This window comes from Gorilla gorilla, chromosome 2 (assembly GCF_029281585.2).
Source record: "Gorilla gorilla gorilla isolate KB3781 chromosome 2, NHGRI_mGorGor1-v2.1_pri, whole genome shotgun sequence".
Classification (NCBI taxonomy): domain Eukaryota; kingdom Metazoa; phylum Chordata; class Mammalia; order Primates; family Hominidae; genus Gorilla; species Gorilla gorilla.
Genome location: NC_086017.1, coordinates 129,867,306 through 129,889,645, shown reverse-complemented (window position 1 = coordinate 129,889,645; position 22,340 = coordinate 129,867,306). Strand labels below are relative to the sequence as shown.

General features: G+C 38.0%; 1 protein-coding gene across 8 annotated transcripts in view; it reads left to right on the top strand.

The window, feature by feature from the left end:
* Nucleotides 1-22,340, top strand: part of IGSF11 (immunoglobulin superfamily member 11) — a 236,298-nt gene that overhangs the window by 105,903 nt on the left and 108,055 nt on the right. For 2 of the 8 annotated variants that reach the window (XM_019024798.4, XM_019024797.4), the window contains exon 1: nucleotides 3,387-5,563. The exons of 2 other annotated variants lie outside the window; for them this stretch is intronic. In XM_019024798.4, the coding sequence (XP_018880343.1) occupies nucleotides 5,512-5,563 (52 nt within the window). In that variant the 5' untranslated portion in view covers nucleotides 3,387-5,511. Of the gene's footprint in view, nucleotides 1-3,386; nucleotides 5,564-22,340 lie in introns of those variants that run through there. 4 more of the 8 variants (XM_055383704.2, XM_055383705.2, XM_055383700.2 and 1 more) reach the window with 3 other exon arrangements.

Below are 22,340 nucleotides of genomic sequence, written 5' to 3'. Positions count from 1 at the left end.
ATAATTTCTAATCTTGTGGCTAATGTTAGTCCTACAAAGGCAATCTAGTCCCCAGGCGAGAAGAAGGTCTGCTTTGGGAAAGGGCTGTTATCGTCTTTGTTTAAACTATAAACTAAGTTTCTCCCAAAGTTAGTTCAGCCTATGCCCAGGAATGAAAAAGGTTGGAGGTTAGAAGCAAGATGGAGTAGGTTAAGTTAGATCTCTTTCACTGTCTCCGTCATAATTTTGCAAAGGTGGTTTCAATGGTCAGTTATGACTTAGGTGACACATGAGAAAAGATCTTAAGAAGTGAAAGGAGAGCTATGCAAAAACGTAGGGAAAGAACAATTTTAGTGGTCCTGAGGCAAACATGTTCCTGCCTATTCAAGAAACATTGAGGAGGTCATTACGGTGACGGCAGAATGACTAAGGGGAAAAACAGAAGATGTGGTCAGAGAGATAATGGGGGACTAGATCCAGTAGGGTCTTGTGGTAATCAGAATAAGGGCCCCCCACAAATGGGATTCCCCACTTCCTAATCCCCAGAACCTGTGAATATATTACCTCCTATGGCAAAGGGGAATTAACGTTGCTGATGGATGCTGTTCAACTGATCTGGAAATGAGGTTATTCTGGATTATCTGTGTGGGCCCAGTGTAATCACGAGGATCCTTAAATGTGGAAGGAGGTGAGAAGGGCTTGGCCAGATGTTGCTGGATTTGAAGATAGAAGAAGGGGACCATGAGCCAAGGAAAGTAGGTGGGCTCTAGAATCTGAAAAAGGTAAGAAAATGATTCTCCCCTGGAACCTCCAGAAAGGAACACAGCCTTGTCCACACCTTGATTTTAGTCTACTGAGAATCATTTTAGACTTCTGACCTCAAGAACTATAACACATTTGTGTTGTTTTACGCCACCAAGTTTGTCGTAATTTGTTACAGCAGCAATAGACAACTAACACGGGCCCTGTCATTTACAGTAAGGACTCATCCTGAGTGATACAGGAAGCCATTGGAAGGTCTTGGACAGACCTGATCTGACTTCATCGGATCACCATGGATGCTGTGTTGAGAATAGACTGTAGATGGATTCCTTCCTTCGTGCAGCCTTTGGCTTTAGTTTTCCATGTTTTATTCATTCAAGATTCCAATGGATTCATTTAAGATTATAAAAATATATAATCTCACATTTTTAATAAATCAAGGTCTCTAACCTGTTTTGTTGCTGGAAGTGAAAGTCTGAACTGCACTTTAAATTAAACTTCTATGGAAAACACCTCAGAATTGGAAAACACTGAGGTAACTTCCCATACCCCAATATAAAATCAAGTGAATTAATCTGAAGCATATTACCTTTAATGAAAACTGGTAAAGAAACTTGGCAGAATATTTGAAAATTATATTCCTTATAAAAATGAAAATACAAAAATTTTTCAGGTAACATACAAAATGCTACTTATGCTATTGCCTTTTTCAAGTCCTAAAAAAACCTAGTGGTATTATTTTAAATTTGCTATTAGAATTAATTCAGTAGCATTTCGTTACAGTGTTCCCTGCTCAGAGAGTAACTTTACCCAAAAATAAATTAGGGCTTCAAGAAAAAGAGCTAACTTTTCCCAACATGGATGAAGATGGGAAACTTTGACAATATTCACAACAGTGATAGGGATTGGGCTATGCGGAGGAGGATGGATATTGCTGTTTAGCTCCTTGTAAATCCTATCTAGGAATGGTTGACAGAGGAGTGGGAAGAAACAGATGTAAGAAAGACAACAAGATATCAATATATCTACATTATGAGTTAATCCAAAATTTGAGAGTGTTGTTTTAAAATATTAAGTGGTCTATTTATGTCAACATACAATAAACACTTGTTGGTTTACTTTCTTTCTTACTGTAATGATGCCACTATTTTCTTTCCCATTCCTTTATTGTCATTTTAGAGCTTTTCTTGACATTTTGCAAAGGGGGAGGGGGAGGGAGAAAAATTCCTCTAAGATTTTACTTCTAAAAGGACCAAACTGTGCTCTAGACTATATGTTGGCTCTAAGTAGCTGGGTTAAAATATATACAGAATGAGTTACTGGCTCAAGCAAGGATCAAACAGGTTTTTCCTAACTTTAAGAATAATGTTCTTATAAAACACTCCATAGACAAATACAGACCAAAACTTAAATGCAATTAACCTTTAATTTATATATATGAATGAAGAGGGATCTGAGGTATTAAAAACTTAAAATAGCTAATTCAAAAATAATTTATACTTGGCATTGGAAATCCTTATAATTCCCTACATCATTTTTCTTTCTTAATTATGTTCCTCCTAAGCTAATAATAAAGTTAATTTTCCATTCTTGAATGCAGATTAACTGATTGTGGAAAGAAGTGGTCCAGCATTTTGATGGGTTGAGGAGAGCCTGCCTAGGATTAAAATGTGAACTTTAGCAGTTGACTTATTTTCACGTCATCAATGTTTTTGAGTCAAAGGTGCCATATAGCAGAGTCTTCTACCAGGATTCCTCATCCTGATCATTCCCCTCTCCACTTCTTTCTTGGTAAGGTAGACCAACTATAACTCTCTCAGAGATGAGGGTGGGGCCAATCTCATCCAAATTTTATAGCTTCTGAGGTGGTGTCTGGGTGTGGTAGTGATCATGGTGGGGCAGAGGTGGGATAAATCTTTAGGAGGCAAGTACAGTGTTACCCTCAGATAGCTTTAAGACACAGTATCCTCCTGTGTGAAGACAGGGTCATCATACATGCCTTACCCATCCCCCCTGGGTTTGCTGTGAAGATTAAATCAGATAATAGGTGTGAAAGCACTTTGAAATTTGTAAAGTGTTACACAAATATAACATGTTGTCTCTATCTTTAGTACTCAGAATACTTAAGGGATTTAAAGAAATCCTTCTGTGGTCGTAAAGCAGATTAGGATAAAAGAGCTGGTGAAACTCATCGTTACTAATAAAAAATTACTCAAAGTATATGTCAATGGAATTATCTCTATGAATTTTTTTAAAAACCACACTTTTTGTTTCCTGGGAGAGTGTCCTTGGAAGCCTCTGTGTACAGCACTCGGAGCTTCTAGTACTCCTGATCTGCTTTCTTCTGGTCCACCATCTACCATCTGCCCCCATGCTTCTGGGCAGCTGGATTGCCTCCTGAAATCTGATCATCCTCACTCTCCCTTCAGAAGCCACACTTTTTTTTTTTCTATTGAAAGGGCTCCTTTACTGAACTGTGAGCACTGTCCTCTTAATGACTCAGTAGCTCTTGTCTGGCAATGCAGAAGTATCCTTAGGTGACAAAGAGGCAGAACTCTATCTGCTTATTCATGATAGCACAGATATAGCCCATATGCAATTGGAACTTATTTGGGGTCAGGGGTCATTTTTTTTTTTTTGGTTTAACCTTAAACCCGGTGCCTTACAAAGTGTAGGTACTTGGTAAATAGTTGTTAAATTGATGCGATAAATATATCAGATAACTTGCTTTATCAGAGCTTTAAGCTCAGATTATTAGGTTATTTAAAGGATATTTATTTAAAGGATAAATATTCCGCCTCTATATTTATATCTGGGATTATGGTGACATGAAGAGTTGCTCTCAGTAGCTCCTATCACTTGACAGCTTCCTTGTTTTTCTTCTTATATTGCTTACTCTTATACCCTGCTTAGGACTGGATTAGACTGCAGGAATATGTACAAGAGAGGGTGAGGGATTGAATTGGATGGAAAAAAGAAACTCTAGTCCTTACCCTGGAGTTTAAAAGAATGAGAATGAGCCTCGTGATATCATAGTTGGAAATTTAGATTTGTTATTAATATGAAAAACTCTACTGTCATATCATTTATTTCTTGCCATTAGAGATCTGGTAGGGAATTCTAGCAAGTTGGAAGTAGTGAGCAAAGTTGAGGCATCTCTACTTCATAATCAAAATTTATCCTTTCAGGATATTCTTGTTAAAAGTTATTAACATTTCTTAACATGTTTCCTTTTTTTAACCTTAAAAATATAATATCCACATTTTCAAAAGAGAAGTACATCCATAACTCCACCATCTTGATATTTTAATTTTACATATATCTTCCAATCCTTGTCCAAATGTATGTTTAAAAAATATTTTACATATTTTTCTTCTGTGCATATTATTTTTGTTTCTGAGTTTCCCTGGGAGGATTGTATTTGCCAGATGAGGGCTCAATTTCTGAATGGCTCCGAGAACCCTAATTTATGCTGCTGTAGAAACTGACCAAAATGGGTTGGCATCCCCTGGGCAGGTATGTCCTCAAATTTAGAAGGCTCAGTTTGGAGGCTGAAGCAGGAAGTGACTATGAGCTGTACAATAAAGAGCAGAGCCCAGTATAAGAGAATAAAGATAGGTTTTACAAGAAAAGATGTAGGTAGATATTTAAGTAAAACAATTTCATATGCTAGGAAAGTCTTTCTCCCCACCCAACCCAAACAAACAAGAAGCAAAAACAAAAAACCCAACTAAACAACGATTACAATAAATGTACCTACCCCACTAGTTAACATGTATACTTAAGGTCAGTTTAAGAAAACACTAACGTTTAAGCTGGAAAACTTAAAATATTAGAAGTTGACATAAGGTTTACAAAAGGGGCAAGAGAAGATGGCAGTCTCTCTGATAGGAATGGGGAGTTAGGGGCATGGTCCAGCCTCTATCCACTTTTCAAGGAAGAAAGGTGAAAAGGTATCCAGGAAACAGCGCAAAACCAAAAAACTGTAAAATTAGGAATTCCTAATTCTGCCAGAGTCAGGTTCTTTCAGATTATTTAGGTTTTATAAGAGAGGACTGAAAGTGAAAAAGCCAAATATAAATTTTCCGAAAACTGCAACAGGAAAGACTCTTGCAGGCTCAGAGGAAGGCTGTGGAAAAGTCATTGCTAGAGCTCTCCAGGATGCATCAGGCCGACACCACCTGTTTGCGGAGGGGTTTAGACCAAGGGAGGGGCCCTAACTCCGGCGAGGAGGGCGCCCACCCCTCGGTTCCCGGAGCTGGTGGAGGCGTGCGGGGGAGCGGGCGGCGCGGTGCACAGGTGGCGGGGGCCGCACCAGCTGCGCGCCGCGCTCTGCTCCGCGGGTGGGCCGCCAGGCGTCGCGCTGGAGCCGCGGTTGCCCTGGAGACCAAGCGGGGCGAGTGGGCGGCGCGGCGAGGAGCAGAGCTGCGGCTGGAGTAGCGGGGCGTGAGTTGAGGGGAGTGGCTCCCCGGACTGCGCGAGGGGTCGGCTAGTCCTGGGGCAGGGCTAGGTGGCTGTGCGCTGCTGGGCGCGGCTGGCGAGCCCGGAACGCCTCTGGTCACAGCTCAGCGTACGCGGAGCCGGGCGGCGCTGCAGCTGCACTTGGCTCGTCTGTGGGTCCGACAGTCCCAGCTCTGCGCGGAGGACAGCGGCCCGGCGCTGGGTGTGGGAGGACCAGGCTGCCCCAAGAGCGCGGAGACTCACGCCCGCTCCTCTCCTGCTGCGACCGGGAGCCGGGTAGGAGGCAGGCGCGCTCCCTGCGGCCCCGGGATGACTTCTCAGCGTTCCCCTCTGGCGCCTTTGCTGCTTCTCTCTCTGCACGGTGAGTAGCTCCAGCCCTTTCTTCCCGGTGGGGCCAGGCCGGGTCGGCGGGCCCGGGGCGAAGCTGTTTGGGGACGGCAAAGAGCCTCCTTGCTTTGCCGAGGGTCGGGAGTCCAACTTTCTCAGGGGCAGCGTTCGTTGCTGCGGCCGAGGCTCGCGCGCACCTGCAGCGGCTGCTTCTGCCGCCCGCGCAGCCCAGGTGTTCCTTGTCAGAGAGGTAACTAAACTCGTCCCGCTACCTCCGGTCCCAGGCCGGGCCCTGACTCTCACCTCGCTGCGCTCTGCGGAATGCAGGATCCTTTTTAGATAACGAACTCCCTTACTCACTGGTCCAGTTAGAAACTATTTAGAACCAGTTGTCTTTACTAGGCGGCCCTAGGAAAACTAGAAGTGCTTTTAAAATCATTTGGAAAACTTTATAGCTTTAACGTAACCTTTTAGAAGCCTATACACGTTTTGGCCGAAAATGATCTTTATTTTAAAACTAATTGTATACTGTGCTATGCTACAATCGAAAACAAGAATTTATTTACACTCTAGCTTCATCTCCAAAGGACTTAAGTTGGCTCTCAACAATACATAGAATATAACAATATTAGAACAAAATAAATAAGTGTCTTTAAATTTCTTGTTAACGGTTTTTAAAACATCTGTTTATAAATTTAGCTTTTAATCTCTGCTTAATCTTTCTTACATTTTCGGTGAATAGCCATCATATTAATTTAGATCCCGATTTTCATCCTATGCAGTGCTGTTTGTTTTTGTGTGTGCATTCTCCTGTGGAATCCAGTTTTCTGTCCCATTTATTGCTGAGATTTACTGAGATTTTTTTCTGAAGGATGTTATTTAAAAAGCGGGTTCAGTGATTTTGGAACTTTGTGGTTAATCCTGGTTTTTTTTCTGGAGACACCAGCATGTTTCCAGTCATTTCATGGCCTTATTCGAACTGATTTTGAAGTAACCTAATTCTAGCCAACTTAAATTGTGCAGATTCATTGAATAGGGGAGAAGAGAATACGAAAACTTTTTGTATGTCTTCTCCGTAGAAACTAATGAAGCTGTTATCATCAAAATTAACTTTTCTAGAGTTCAGTAGGTATATTTTTAGTGATGATGTGCACACAATAACATCAATATGTACATGTTATGAACTTGTGCTTCCAAGTATCTTGTACTGTTACTAGTTTGAGGTGGCCAGTTTTTCTCTCTGTCCTACTACTTTTAAGTGTGAAATAAGAGAGTAAATCGGCTTTTTATGCAATCCTTGGACACAGCTCTAAATATTACCAATATTACAAGAACAGCTCAAATTTTTGGTAGAACATTCTATTATTAAAGTTGTATATTATAATAAATGCTACTCTTTTTGTAAATAGCATTTGTGTATAGTTTGTTTTTGAATTATTAGGCAGTACTTTAAAAGAGTTGATATAATTCGCAGACTCAGCCTTGCAAGGTCATCTGATTTGTTCTTTTTTCTTCAGCAAAACTATTCCCAAGCCATAGAAGAATGTTTTTAAAGACTTCCAAGGACTTCTCAGTTTTGGCAATAACCTGTCATGTAGAGGCATTTTCCACTTTCAAAAACAGTGTTCATTGTTCAACAGATATTTACAGAGCCATCACTCTGTGCTTTTGAGTATTTGGTGGGGAAAGGTGGTGGTGGAATACAAAGACGCGTGTGAGTGTCTGCAGCCCGTAAGGAGTTTGCATTTTTAAAACAGGCTGTAAGCATGCACAAATAATTTATGGTACAGGGAATGTATGATGAGTTCTATTTGTTAATGTAAGTATCAAGTAAGACTTCTTGGAAAAGTTTACTTTTTATCTGGACATTGAATGAATAGGGTATGAATTGGCTCAGATGGGAGTGGATGGGCCTTCTTAACAAAAGGAACAGCCTGAAGGAAGGATGTAAAGTGGAACAGGCAGGGGTATACTCTTGAAAGGCCAAGCTGCTAGAGCAGGAGATGTGTGCAAGGGAGAAAGAGCCAAAAAGTAGTTGGGGGCAAGATAGTAGAGAATCTTGAATGCTGCGTTTGGGCTTTATTCGGCTGGCCATGGAAAAAGTACTGATGTTCAGTTTCCTTACTGTGGGGCGGGGAAGAGGATGAACAGTTAGCACGCCTGTTTGTGCTAGCATACCTGTCTCCAGGAGAATACCTTGCCCTAACCGAATTTAATTCTTGAACTAGTCAAGGGCAAACTTGGTTTGAATGAATTATGGCTCATCCCCAGAATTTTCAATGTGGAATAGCAGGAGGGGTGTATATCTGAACAAAGCTGGTTCCATTACAAAGGGGTAAAGGGAAATGGATGCTAGATAAATAACCAATAGCAGTGGCCACTACAATGAAATAATACACCAAAGGTAGAAATAGAGGGTCTTTTCAATAAATGAAAGAAAATCGATGTTAATAAATTTCTGTTTCTATTTCTGTTTATTCTGTTTTCTTGTTGTTATTTTGTTTATATTGGTGAAGTAACTCCAAAGGGAATTTGAATTGAAAAGCTGACTTCTATATAGTTCTTCTAATGGGTTAGATATAACTAAAGTGTTTCTCATACTTGTGATTCCTTGAAATAGCAGATAACTTTTCAGAATTTGAGAAAATGTATAAAAGGAAAGAAATGACCACATAAAATGCAATGAAAATGAAAAAAGTTGTGAACCTTTTCAGTGTTACCATTATTAAAAATTTATTGTAAAATCCAATTTATCAGCTCTAAATTTCATACTGTAATTGTTTTAGAAGGATTCACCTGTTAGTAAAAATCTGTAGTTTGACCTACATGAAAGGTGACAGCTACGGGATGAAAATTTCAGAGATATTAAGGCTAATACTTTACATGTATATTCAACATGGACTATTCAGGAAGCAATTTAAATATTAAATTACCAAGCACTTAAAAAGCGTTATGCTTAGAACTGTTGTCAGACACAAGGTAATGATGCAAGGGGTAAAAGTACTTGTTTTGGCTTCCCCTCCCCGGGTGACAGTATGTGGCAGATTTTGAAATGTGTTTTCACACTTTCATAGTAGAGAGATTTATAATGAAAATTCTCATTTGAGTCTTCATACTTATGCCGTGTGATTTAGTGTCAAACAAGGTGATGTGCTGGTGCAAAAGATTCTTTCGTTGCAGTGAGTAATACAAAGCAAGGGACAGGCAGTACTTACTGAGTTGGGACAAAGTTCAGAAAATTCTGGCCTTCCCACTAAAACTTTTCATCCATAACTACTTAGTTAGTTAGTTTGTTTATTTGCTTATTTATTTGAGATGGAGTCTGGCTTTTGTTGCCCAGGCTGGAGTGCAGTGGTGCAATCTTGGCTCACTGCAATCCCCGACTCCCGGGTTCTAGCAGTTCTCCTGCCTCAGCCTCCCGAGTAGCCAGGATTACAGGCGCATACCACCACACTTGGCTAATTTTTGTATTTTTAGTAGAGACGGGGTTTCACCATGTTGGCCAGGCTGGTCACGAACTCCTGACCTCAAGTGATTTGCTCGCCCCAGTCTCCCAAAGTGCTGGGATTACAGGCCTGAGCCACCGTGCCTGGCCCCATAACTAGTTTATTTAGAATAGGGATTCCACATCTATTGTTATCTAGACTAATGACAATTTTTTATACTCTCTCAACACTTAATTATTTTAGGCAGTTTGGGGAGGGTTTGCTGAATTTCTGTTTTCTAATTTACTTCAAGTGAACACAGTCATCTCAACTTTCTTTGTTTGGTGAGGGCTAGCTGGCACTAACACATCTCATCCCTGCATTTTGAAAACTGCCCCCACACCATCTGGAGGATCTGAAATCTTCTCTTGACCATACTTTGTGAGCAACTGGCTTAAGAGAGGTTGTTGGTTCTTGGGTGGTACTCAAAAAGCCATCTGATTTGAGCCGAGTTTGGTCTTAAAAGTGGAAAGTTAATTAGTTTACTTATTAGTTAAGCCTATCTTACTAAACCATGGAAGGATTTTTTTTCTTTCTGTTAACATTTGGGTAATTAATTTTCTGTGTACCTGGTTTTCTGCCACCCAAGAAAAAGACCACAGTAGTAGTTTGCATTTGTAATGGTTTTAAATTGCAGAAATATGAAGTAAGCCACAGAGAGAAAATTTGTTTCCAATTTGCAAATAATAGACTCAGCCAATGATCTACCGCATCATCATTGCCTTTATCAGATATTATATAGGTACAGTATGGGTCTGCCTCACTCACATATTACAGAAAGAATCATATTTTGATAAGTATCACTAAAATTTTTATTTAGAGTATAGGATGAAACCCATACAAATTTACTGTTGTGGACAAAGTCTATTCAATAAAAAGTTACTTGAAAAAGTCTACTTACTGGTTTGTTTTCATTTAGCAGTTAACTCTGTTGATCTTGAGAGAGATATAAGCTGACAGTATTAGAGGACACATATTTAGAAAAGGATTCCTGGAAAGAAGCTGAGATCCTAGAAGGACCGAGTTCAGAAAATTCTTATACCACGTAGAGTTCCTTGGGAAGATGTTCAGAGAATTAGGTTAACGTTAGCAGCCACTAATGGTAGTGGACCAGGGTTTAGGGTTGGAATAGGTGGTTAAAGTGTAATAGATTTGTGGGATTGGAAAATCAATGCCATTTTTTCACTGAGGGTAACAAATATGTAATAATACAATATGACTTTATGAATGTAACTCTAATATATTGGGGCCACTTGTAGGCTGGTCTTAAAAGAATCATCAGTTCAATATTTTTAGAAATTTAAGTTTAAATATTTACCAAAGTCTATTGAAGATCCCAACAATGGAAACAGAACAGTGTCCTAATTTAGAGAACCCCTATACTCACTTTTGCCCAAAGTTTCACTGTTCACAGCAGTCACACTCATAAAACCTCTCTCTTCTGTATTCCCCTTAATGATTCTTTTTTCTTTTTACTTGTCGTCCTCTCGTTCCACTTTGGAAGATGTTATGTTCCTCTGCTAGTAACATTAGGTTCTTCTAAGGTAATAAATCCAGTCCTGGTTCTTTCCAGTTATTCAGCTCTACCCATTTCAAGGATTGATATTTACAAAAAATTAACCCTGGAGCCAACCAGGCAGACACAGAAATCACCATAGAAGCTGAGCATTGGTGGGGTATGTGGGAGTGTGGGCATAGTTATATGCTAATATTTTCCCCTTGTTTAATGAAGTTAACTGTATAATAAAATTCCCTTTCTCCTCCTATGCTTGCCCGCTCTCTCTCTCTCTCGCATTCTCTCTCTCTCTCTCTCGGGTGTGTGTGTGTGTGTGTGTGTGTGTGTGTGTGTGTGTGTGTGTGTGTGTGATCCCCAAAAGGCAGTACCATGTCTACCATGCTGGGCACTATAGTAATGCTCAGTAGATACTTGTGAATGAAGGTTTACTAATATAGGTGGTACACCTGAGAAGACTGTTGTTTTCTTTTTTTTTCATATTTTAAACTTTTTATTTTGAAATATAGATTCATGGGAAGTTGTAAAGAAATGTACAGAGTGGTCCCATGCACACCCTTCACTCAGCTTCCCCTGACGTTACCATCCCCAAAAGCCAGAATACAAAATCAAAACCAGGAAATTGGTGTTGGTACAATCCACAGAGCTTATTCAGATTTCTCTAGCTTTAAGTGCATTTTCTTTTTTAAAGAAAAATAAAATTTTTGTTAAAAATTTCTTTAGGGATTTGGTGTGACTATGTCAGCTTCAACTAATCTTTACACATTGGTAAATATTTTGTGGAACAGGTGATAGAGATCAATTTTCATAGTTTTTTTTTCAAATTTTATAACTTCTGTGGAAGTTTATTCAAAATTTTAATCCTTACAGATCTTTTGAAATTGATTTTTAGCTTATGTTTAATCCTAAATATTTGAAATATTTTTTCCTAAGGAATTCTGAAGCTTTTGCTTCATGTTGTAAGGAATAATCTTGGACTTTTGGCAATTTCTGTAGAACCTTGAAGTTTACCATTTTCATGTCTGGTATTCTTAGTCCTGAGGGACCTGTATGTTAGAACTAGTCTCCCAAGAAGAGAGATAGTTACTTAAAATAACATCTTTTGTAGCCTGAGGCCTCCCTCTTTTTCCCTACATTACTATATACAAAGTACTGGAGATACTTTTCTAGAAATAGGAGCATTAACTATAAATCAACCTTGTGCTGGGGGAGTTTGGCAAGACTGGCAGTTGTCTGCTTCTCCTATTCCCTTCTCTCCTCCTGAAGTCTATGTATTTCCATTCATAGTTTATCCCAGCCATGATTTATACCCTTATGGACCACACTCTCAGTCTGCAGTATTTATACATCTCTCAAAATGTCAAAAGTCGTTTACTAATCATAAATCCTCCACTATATGCTTAAAGATGGCTTAAATAACATCAAACATCAAGGCTTAATACTTAGTCTTTTTTTTCTTTGGGCCAGGTTCATGACTATCAGGTATACAACTTCTGTTAGCTCCCATGGGTCAAGATCATTAGCCAGAACACAGAATACATGACAAAAACAGAGGCTGCAGTACTGTAGTAAACGTCACTTCTTGCAGGACATATTCAAATCAGACTAACATTTTAGGCTTTTATTGGTTAAGTACACTTATGTACTTATTTATTGGTACAGTTCACTTATGTATATTGCCCATGTGTAAATATAGATAGCCTTGTTGATCACGACTTGACAGTATGCAGGGCATGTGAAAAATTGGTTAACAGTGTACTGCAAAGATTCTTAAACTTCCTGGCCTTAAAGATTATTGGGGCTTTAAAGATTATTGAGGACTGCAAAGAGCTTTAGTTTATGTGGTTTATGTCTATTGATACTGTATTAGAAATTAAAAGTGAGAAAATTTAAAAGAATCTATTAATCTGTTTAGAAACAAAGCATCCATTACACATTGACATAAATGTTTTTATGACAAGTAACATATTTTTTCCCCAAAGCTGAATAATATTAGTGAGAGAAGTGGCACTTTCACATTTTTGGGACCTTCTTTAATGTCTGGCTTATTAGAAGCCAGTCTCCTGTCTGCTTTTGCATCTCATTTATTGTGATATGTCATCTTGGTTTGGTGTAAAATGTGAAGAATATCTGGTCTCACACTGATATATAGTATTTTGACAGCATTTTCAGATAATTTTGGATATTCATCTTTGGTATTCTACCAAAACATGATATGCAGTAGTTTCTTAAAGACTGGTTGAAATGTGGAACCAGAAACCATATCAGTGAACATTTCCTACTTGTTATATTAAAATCCACTGGTTTATCTTGTACTTTGAGTGGATCTTTTACTCATGCATGAGTTTTCTTAAATCTATACATTGATCATTGGAAAATACTGGTTCCCTTTGTTACACAGATCTTACAAATGTTACTATATTACATTATATAAATTTAAAAATTATGTTTATCAATATGACCACTGAGATGATCAGAACAGTCTTTTAAGTATTATGAAGCTGCTAAGCTCACAATGTCAGATACAAGTTTTCCAAAATTTTGATATTGCTTGAATTTTAACATTGGCCGCAAATGACTGTCAGTTATTTCACTTGATGATCTCATTTTGTACAGTTTTGAGAAAATGTCTGCTAAATATATAAGTTTGAATAACCATAGTCTGTGAGTTGTTCATTCAAGTAGATATGAAGGAAAGTGATTAGTTCCTTCAGCCTTGAGCTCAAATAATTGCACCAATGCCTTACTTTGGGATGACCATTTTGCTTCAGTATGCAGCATAAGTGGTTTTATACTACCCATTTTGTCACACAGAATATTACAAAAGGTCAAGATTTAATGAAATTATTGTTATTGCTTCATCAAAGACATTCTTTAGTGAAACTGGGTTTTTTTTTAACTGTGACTACATAATGGCGAAGACTGCAGTGACTACTAGTACAGTCTAATGCCAAAGCCTTGACCTGTGTTAAGGTGCCAACAGTTTCACCCACTACTGCTTTTGTACCATCAATGCACATTTTAACCCAGGGAAAAAGGCATAAAACTCTACTGTTAGTAAGAAAAGTAGTTTTTACTACATAGACTTTCCGAAAGGGTCTTGGGAATCTGCATCAGTCCATGGACTATACTTGAAATATTGGTATCTGTAATAGAATGTTAGATTCTCTTTTTTTTGAAATTGCTGTAGAGACAACTAGCCAGACAATAAATCTGTGCTATATGGGGTGGCATTAAATAGAATATACATGTGTTATTTTAAAATAAAAAATGAACTCATTTGAAATTCTTTATTTTGTATTATAATTTAAAAACACCTAAAAGTAACATATTCTAGGATAAAAACTCAAGAAGTATTTAAGAAGATTTTTACGAAGAATTTTTGTATTTTTAGTAGAGACGGGGTTTCACCATGTTGGTCAGGCTGGTCTCGAACTCCTGACCTTGTGATCCGCCCACCTCGGCCTCCCAAAGTGCTGGGATTACAGGCATGAGCCACCATGCCCAGCCTAATATAGGCATCTTACCACATCTGTTACATGGATCTACCTCATTCTTTTTAATGGAAGTTTAGTATTTCATAGCAAGTATGCCATAATTTTTAGCTGTTTCTCCATTATGCACATTTGTGTTTTCTCTGATTTTTTGATATTCATAATGTTTTAGTGATCATCTTCGTACATATACCCTATACATTTGTATAGATATTTCTGTGGTCTAGCTTGCCCAAAGTGCAATTGTTTGGATGTACGCATTTAACATCTGGGGAGAGACAAAAGCATTGTCGTAATTCAAACCCAATATGTCTGACTATACAAAGCCCATGTCAGAGTTCATGGGCTTTGTATAGTCAAACATACTGGCTTTAAATTATGACTCATCATTTCTTTGTCCTATGACTTTGAGAATGTTATTTAATGTCCTGAGCTTGAGTTTTTCTTGTGAAATGGAGATGGCCTTCTTACTGTGTTGAGAAGTACTAAATTAAATGAAAACTGTTATCTGTAAAGTGTCTAGCATAGTGCCTGACATACAGCAAGTGCTCAGTTAGTGGCAGTTACTGTTACAAGGATTGATCAGTCCCAATTTTTAAGTCAGGAGATGAGTCTATTTAGGGTGTGCCACTGGAGCTGTGGCCTAGGGCATATCATGTAATTCTCCAGGCCTGCTTTCATTTGCAAAATGAGGGAATTAGACTAGGTAATCTCTTGTTCTTTTCCAGTTCTATAATCTTGTGATTCTTTGACATGGTTTCCAGTATTGAAAATATTCGTAGTAAGATAAAGTGGAGAAATTATGTGGCTGGTTTTAACATGTTTGTAAAACTTTTCCTAAAATAGTTACTTGACTTTCCTCTCTCTCTCCCTCTCAATATAATAAAATGTTATAGTAATTTCTATCCTCAGAATTAAAACTATCTCCATCTGTTGTAGAAAGATTACAAAATGTCATTCGAATATAGTCTTATTTTTAAAATTTATTTTAAAATTGATTGCTACTTACTTTGACTTAGGCTGTGTACATACCTGTTTTTTCTCTTCAATCCTTTGTATCACGGACAAATCTTGTATGTTCAGGAAGGGGTCAGTTCAAAGCAGGCTGTAAGTATGACAATATCTTCTTTTTACCTTAATCACTGTATTCTAATCCTTTAACTTGATTTTTATGATCTTTCTCTGCTTTTCTCTGATAATTAGCTTTCTTTGTCTAAGCCAAGCATAGTTGTCTAAATTTTAACTATACTAGGTTATGTGATAAATATAGACATTTTACTAGTGTTATTATTGATTAAAAGGGGCAAGCTTGTGAGCTTAAAAAAAAAAGCAAGTTTTAGGCAGGGATATAGTGATACTTAAACTGAAAGCTATGGAGGGGTGTGGTTAGGGCACATCTTAATTTTGATTTTATATCATTGATTATATCATCAATAGTGTTGCCTAGCTGTTCTTTTTTTGCATTTTCAAGAGAGAGGTTGTTTTTGCACAAAGCCAGGTGGTCTCTAAAATGGATAGAATTAGTTACATTGACAAAAGTTAAATAATTCTGAGATTCATAAACTCACTGCCTAGTATTTTATCTTGGTAAGTAGAATCTGTTTTCAGGTCATTAAATTTTTCCTGAAACAACCATACTGATAAGAGATGGTTCTTGAATTTTGTACTCCAACATATTAATAGTAAAAGAAATTTAAACATGATTCATTTTCATGAGAATATTTTCTGGAAATTGTGACTTTTGATGCTTTCTAATTTGTGATTTCGTTGTCCTCAGAACAGGACAAGTTTTAGTTGCTTGTTGATTAATATGTGTTTTCATTCTCGGTCTTAACATTTGCATTTCTTTGAACAAATTAATTGTGCTCTTATCCTCCCAACCCCTTACTCCCACCGCAGTTATTTTGAATTTAGGGAGTTATCTTTCTCATTAATAAGAAAGTATAATGTTGTGAGCTACAGGGAGCTGGACAAGTAAGGTCTCTTAGAGCCCTTTAATTCCATAATGTCCTTGATCTGATGAAGCTGCTCCGTAAATCTCTTCACAATTTCCATGACCAAGCCATCTGCCTGCATTAAAATAAATCAAATCTGCTTACTCCTTCAGTGTCTAACAAATATTCTATAAACTGATGATGATGAAGACCATGAACACAAAAATAATTTGCAGTCTTCAGCACTTCCTTTTGAGTTCTCAGCTCAGATTCTCTTGACGTAGTGGGGGTCGGCATGTTAGCTTTTTCTTCGACTTGAGTGGAGAGTAGTGAAGTCCATTCTCCTAGTCCTTTTCATTGTATTTATCCCAACTGTGGCAAGTGAACTAATTCATGTTCATGTTTAGATTAAACTTCACAAAACTTTACTTTTTCTTCTACTTCATGTATGTTAATTAGACAAATGCACTTAGATGTATCTAATTTTATATGTGGCAGTTTACATATGTGTAAACTGGGTGTGGGGGGTGCATACATGTGCATATGTGTTTTTAAATCTCTGGCAGGCTGATTTTGTATCTGGTTCAGGCTTCTGATATTGTCCAGACTTTAGGAACTATGTCAATTGTAGCAGCACTATGCTGTAAAAGTGCATGATCCCATAGTCCATTTGTAGGCAAAAATAGTTATTTTTTTTAACGTCTTGAAAAGCATTGAATTTTTGGAGTATTTCATCTTCGTGATCTTCTTACTATCCTTTCTTTCCTCACCACATTTTTTTTTTTTTTTTTTTTTTTGAGACGGAGTCTTGCTCTGTCGCCCAGGCTGGAGTGCAGTGGTGCGATCTTGGCTCACTGCAACCTCCGCCTCCCAGATTCAAGCAATTCTCCTTGCCCCAGCCTTCCTAGTAGCTGGGATTATAGGCATCGGCCACAACGCCTGGCTGATTTATGTATTTTTAGTAGAGACAGGGTTTCGCCATGTTGGCCAGGCTGGTCTCATACTCCTGACATCAGGTGATCCTCCCGCCTCAGCCCCCCAAAGTGCGGGGGTTACAGGCGTGAGCCACCGTGCTCAGCCAAAGACATTTTTTTTTTCCTAGTTTTGGCCTATAATGAATAATGCTGCTGCAAATGTTCTTGTGTGTGTATTTTGATGCATATCAGAATGCATTTCTGTTGGGTATATCCCTATGAAACAAATTGCATATATTTAACTTTAGTAGGTATGGCCCGTTTTCTGAAGTGGCTGTGCTGATCTTTCTCCCACTAGCAGTGTATGAGAGTTTCATTTCCTTTACATCCTTGTCAGTGAACACTAGGTATTGTCAATCTATTTTATTACTTCAGCCATTCTGATAGGTGCATAATGGCATCTCATTGTGTCTGTGTGTGTATGTATGTAGGTGTTTTGTACTTCCCTGATTACTAATGAAGTTACACACCTTTTCCCCTTTTTACTAGCATTTAGGTATTGTCTTTTACAAATTTTCTATTCAAGTCATTTGCCAGTTCTTAAAACAACTTTATTGAGATATAATTCACAAACCATATGGTTCACCCGTTTAAAGTATACAGTCCAATCAGTTTTGGTATTTTACATTATTTTAAAAATTGTGGTAAAATATATATAACATAACATTTACCATTTTAACCATTTTAAGTATATGATTTGGTGGCATTAAGTACATTTGCAGTGTTGTGCAGCTATCACCGCTATTTCCAACACTTTTACATTACCCTAAACAAAATTTATAACTATTAAGCAATACCTCCCCGTTTCCACTTAACCCCTGGTAACCTCTAATCTACTTCTTATCTCTATAAATTTACCTATTCCAGATACCTCATGTAAGTAGAATTATACAACATTTATCCTTTGTGTCTGGCTTATTTCACTTAGCATAATGTTTTTTCAAGGTTCATTCATGTTGTAGCATGTACCAGAACTTCATTTCTTTTTATTGCTGAATAATTTTTCATTGTATGAGTATACCACATCTTATATGCTCATCTGTTGACGGATACTTGGGCTTCTTGCCAGTTTTTAAAATTAAGGAGTCCGTGTCCCCTCCCACTCCCTTGGTTTCAGTGGGTTTAAAAAACATGTTTGTGGAAGTACTGGCACATTATTGTTTATATATGTTGTAAAATCTCTTACTCTGTGACTTGCTTTTTTACTTTCTCACTTTGATATCTTTTAAAGAAGTTCTTAATTGATTCATTTAAGCAATTTTTTTCTCTTTTACTAGCATTTTTTGTGTCTTGACTATAAATTTTTTGCCTTTCCCAATGTCATAAAGATATTTCCTGTTATCTTCTGTAAGCTATACTGTTTTACCTTTCATATTTCAACCTACAGCCCATCTAGAATTCATTGTCTTGTGTGCAATGAGAGTCGGGGGTAAGGACAAAAATTTATTTTTTTGTGATGGCTGGCTTATTTATTTTTAGCCTTTTTAGGTAGATAAGATGTGGTCTTACACTTTGTTATGGTCTTACACTTTGTTTTACCTATAGAGTCTAGTACAGTGCCTACATATGGTGAGTGATCAATAAACTCTTATTAATAAATAAGTCATGAAGACTCATCTCCCAAAAGACACCTATGGTCCCAAACAGAATTCTATATATGAATGCTATATAAGCATTATTTTTTCCTCCTTTTGTTGTCTTTTTCCTCTTCCTCTGTTGTCACCATCATCTTTATCACTGTCATATCCTTTTACTTCATTAACATAATCTTCATCATCTGGAGTTGAGGTTAAGTTTTTAATCTCATGATACTAATTTTTCTATTATATAGTAATTTGTTTTAAAATAATCATTTTAGTTTTAAATGACTTTTTACATTGTTGAATCCTTTGCATCGTATGACCACTGCCTACATTTGTATTGTATAAGGGATTTTAACCTGTGGCCAAAAGATGGTTTTTGGGAGGTCACAGAAATTTTATTCCAAATTCAGTGTTATATGCCTTGATATTTTTCTTTTCCATAGGGAGAGTGTCTCGTCAACTTTTAAAAATATGTTATTTCATTTTCCAACAAACTATTGAGTTTGTTGTATGTATGGTGTACGTATGCTATATACACCACTGTGAGTTATAAAGAGATGTTCAATATGATATCTGGTCTTCAGTAACTTTATACTTACATAACTACAGTTGGAATTATAACTGTAGTTACAATTTGGAGATGTATGTGAATCAGAAAAGAAGTAATTGCGGAATACTTATTGTCAGGATTGTGTGGGGAAACAGAAGTATAGATATATCATAGTTAAAATGTCATGTGGAGGAAGATATAGCCAGATAGTTAATAAACTTGTGTATTGCCTGCCTGGTATTTATCCCAGCCAGTGAGGCATGGCACATTTGATTCTTATGTATTCAGTAGTTTGTAAGGAGAAAAAGAACAACTGAGGGTTTATTATGCTTCAGGCGTCTGAGGATAGAAGGATGACAAATGTGTATGATCCAGTCTTCAAGTTTAGACTAAACTAACATGATTTGCTCTAAAAGACAAACATAACTTAGCTCATTATGGTGTAATGTGTTACATTCGTGGAGTGAGTGAAGTGTTATTTCCTGCTCAATTCTCATTCTTGTTCTCACCAAGCCATTTGATTTTCCCTGGTAGTATGTGTTCTTTGGAGTGTGGTTCTTTGGAGTCTGTATGCTGTGCAGCTGTGCATGAGTGTGTAAGAGTGATGACATCGAGGCAGTGGCAGAAAACAGGTGGAGTCTGAGGCAGTGCCCCTGGTTACTCAGGACTACCTGAAGTGTATGAGAGACCTAGTAGTATCTGTGTGTCCTTGTGAGGGGATTGAAAGAGGCCTATGTTATAATGTAGAGGTCTGTGCAGGGATTTCAAGATCAGCGTCTTCCTCTGTTTGGGCCGTAGTAACAGAATACAATAGACTAGGTGGCTTATAAACAACAGAAATTTATTTCTCACAGTTTTAGAGGCTGGGGAGTCTAAGCCTGCAGATTTAGTGTCTAGCAAGAACTTGCTTCCTGGCATATGAACAGCTATCTTCTTGTGGTGTCCTCACATGGTGGAAGGGGCAAAGAGCTCCCTGGGGCCTCTTTTATAATGGCATAAATCTCATTTGTGAGAGCTCCACCATCATGACCTAATCATCTCCCAAAGACTCTGCCCTCAGATATCACCACTTTGGGTTTCAGGTTTCAACATAGGAATTTTGTGGGGTATACAAACATTCAGTCTATAGCAATCAGAGACAAATGGCCAGGGTCACAGTACAGGGGTGGGAACCTGCACACACCCACCACTGTTCCTGTTCAATAACAGCAACAATGGAAAGAATACCCTCACGGAGGAGCATTTATATTTTACTGGTTACCAGTCTGGCCTAGTCTGTCAAGATATTCTCCAGCAGAGGCAGGTAAAGAAACCAGAGAACTTGGTGTGGCTATAGGGGCAACTCTTTCCTTCTCTGGCTGGGGGTAATTTGAGCACTCTCTCCTTCATGCAGGAAGATACTGTCTTGAAGTAAAGCAGGACAAGGGGAAAGAAATCTGAAAGACCGAGAGTTTCTCTGAGCTGTTGAAAAGAGAAATCTAGAGGTTTCTTAGGCTGTGCAAATTCTTGGATCTGCCTGAAATAACTAAATTCAGTCCAATCTAATCATCTTCCTGACCCCTGCCACCCATCTAGTATGGGAGTGAGTTGGGGGTGTGTGTGAGTGAGAAGTGGTAAGATAAGATCAGTTTGAGAGAAAATAGACTCTGTTTCTCTGCATATGCCTATTTATTAACAAAGGAATGTAAATGTACTTATTGCTGTCCTTTTGATAAAATTTGCTATGGATGTATGGCTAATCCCGCAGAATCAAGGATCCTTATCTGGCCAGATGCACCAATTTTGACCTCTGTCCTAGTTTTTAACTGAAGCTGATATACCAACAGGGCAGCAAATATATAAGCAGTTGCAAGAACTGCACTGCAATGGTTTATTGAATCTCAATAAATGATACTTTCTTTTAAGAAAAGCCTCTTTATTCGCTTCATCACTTGAAGTGCTTTTTAAAAATACTTGGATTTGGCAGGCTTTTTCTGATACTGAGGTGCTCACAGTAAACTGAATGTGGTTAAACAGCTTGGAACACTGGAGTTGAATAGTTTCTGGGCACATGTGCCAAAGGATGGCAAGCCAAGTCATCCAGCCTTCAGTGCCAGCTCTGATGAGCTTCAGTTCTGCTGCTGCCAGCACTTCTGCATGCCTCTCTGAGTCTCACACATTTCTTCTTTTAGTGTCACAAGTGTCCAGTCTGGATGTCAAATTTTCATTAAGGGCATAGCTGTCATTATTGGGTAACCACCATGTGCCATGTATTGCCTAGACATTTTATGTATGTTTATTCATTAATCATTAAGCCTGTGAGATAGATGAGTATTAGTCCTATTTCCAAGTGAAGAAATAGATGTTTCAGTTGTAGAGCAGAATGAATTCCAGTACCTATAGTTAAGAGCCTGGAATATTAAGTAAGATAATAGGTAAACATAATATGTAACATGTAAAAATAATAAAGTGCCTAATACTGTGTCAGGCTTAAGTGATCAGTAAGTGGATTACATTTTCTCTTATAAGCTCTATTTACCTTTGTGGTGATTTTGTCTGCATTCTAGGGCCTAACTAGAGAATTTGGGAAACATTTATAGGAGTTATGAGCAAATCTTATAACAGACCTTTAGAACCCTAAACATTAGAAACTTAAGCACTATGAAGCTCCGAACAGTAAACTGTAAAGTATAGGTGAGCAGGTAACACAGTTCTGAGTTTTTTATCCTCAGGAGGACTTCTCTCTCTTTCTCACTGATTTACCTCTATCTCTGCCTTGCTGATGCCTTATTTATTTGTTTGGTGTGCCTATTGAGTAATAAAGCACTAGCTATGAGAGTTTACAATTTTAATTTGTATCAAATAAATGTGTTATCAAATTCAAAGGGGAATTATTAAAAATCCTGTTTTAGAGATTACCAGTCAATAAGAAATTGTGCTCGACTGTTGGGTTAGACAGTGTGGGTGATAGGAAAGAGGTATAAAACTCAGTTCTTACCAACATGGAGAAACCCCATCTCTACTAAAAATACAAAATTAGCTGGGCATGGTGGCGCATACCTGTAATCCCAGATGCTAGGGAGGCTGAAGCAGGAGAACCGCCTGAACCCAGGAGGCAGAGGTTGCAGCCAGCCGAGATCACACCATTGCACTCCAGCCTGGGCAACAAGAGTGAAACTCTGTCTCAAAAAAAAAAAAAAAAAAGTAAAACAAACAAAGAAACAAAAAACTCAGTTCTTGCCTCCACTGAGTTTATAATTTTAGAGGAGAAAAGGGAAAAAAACATTTTTGAATGCCTA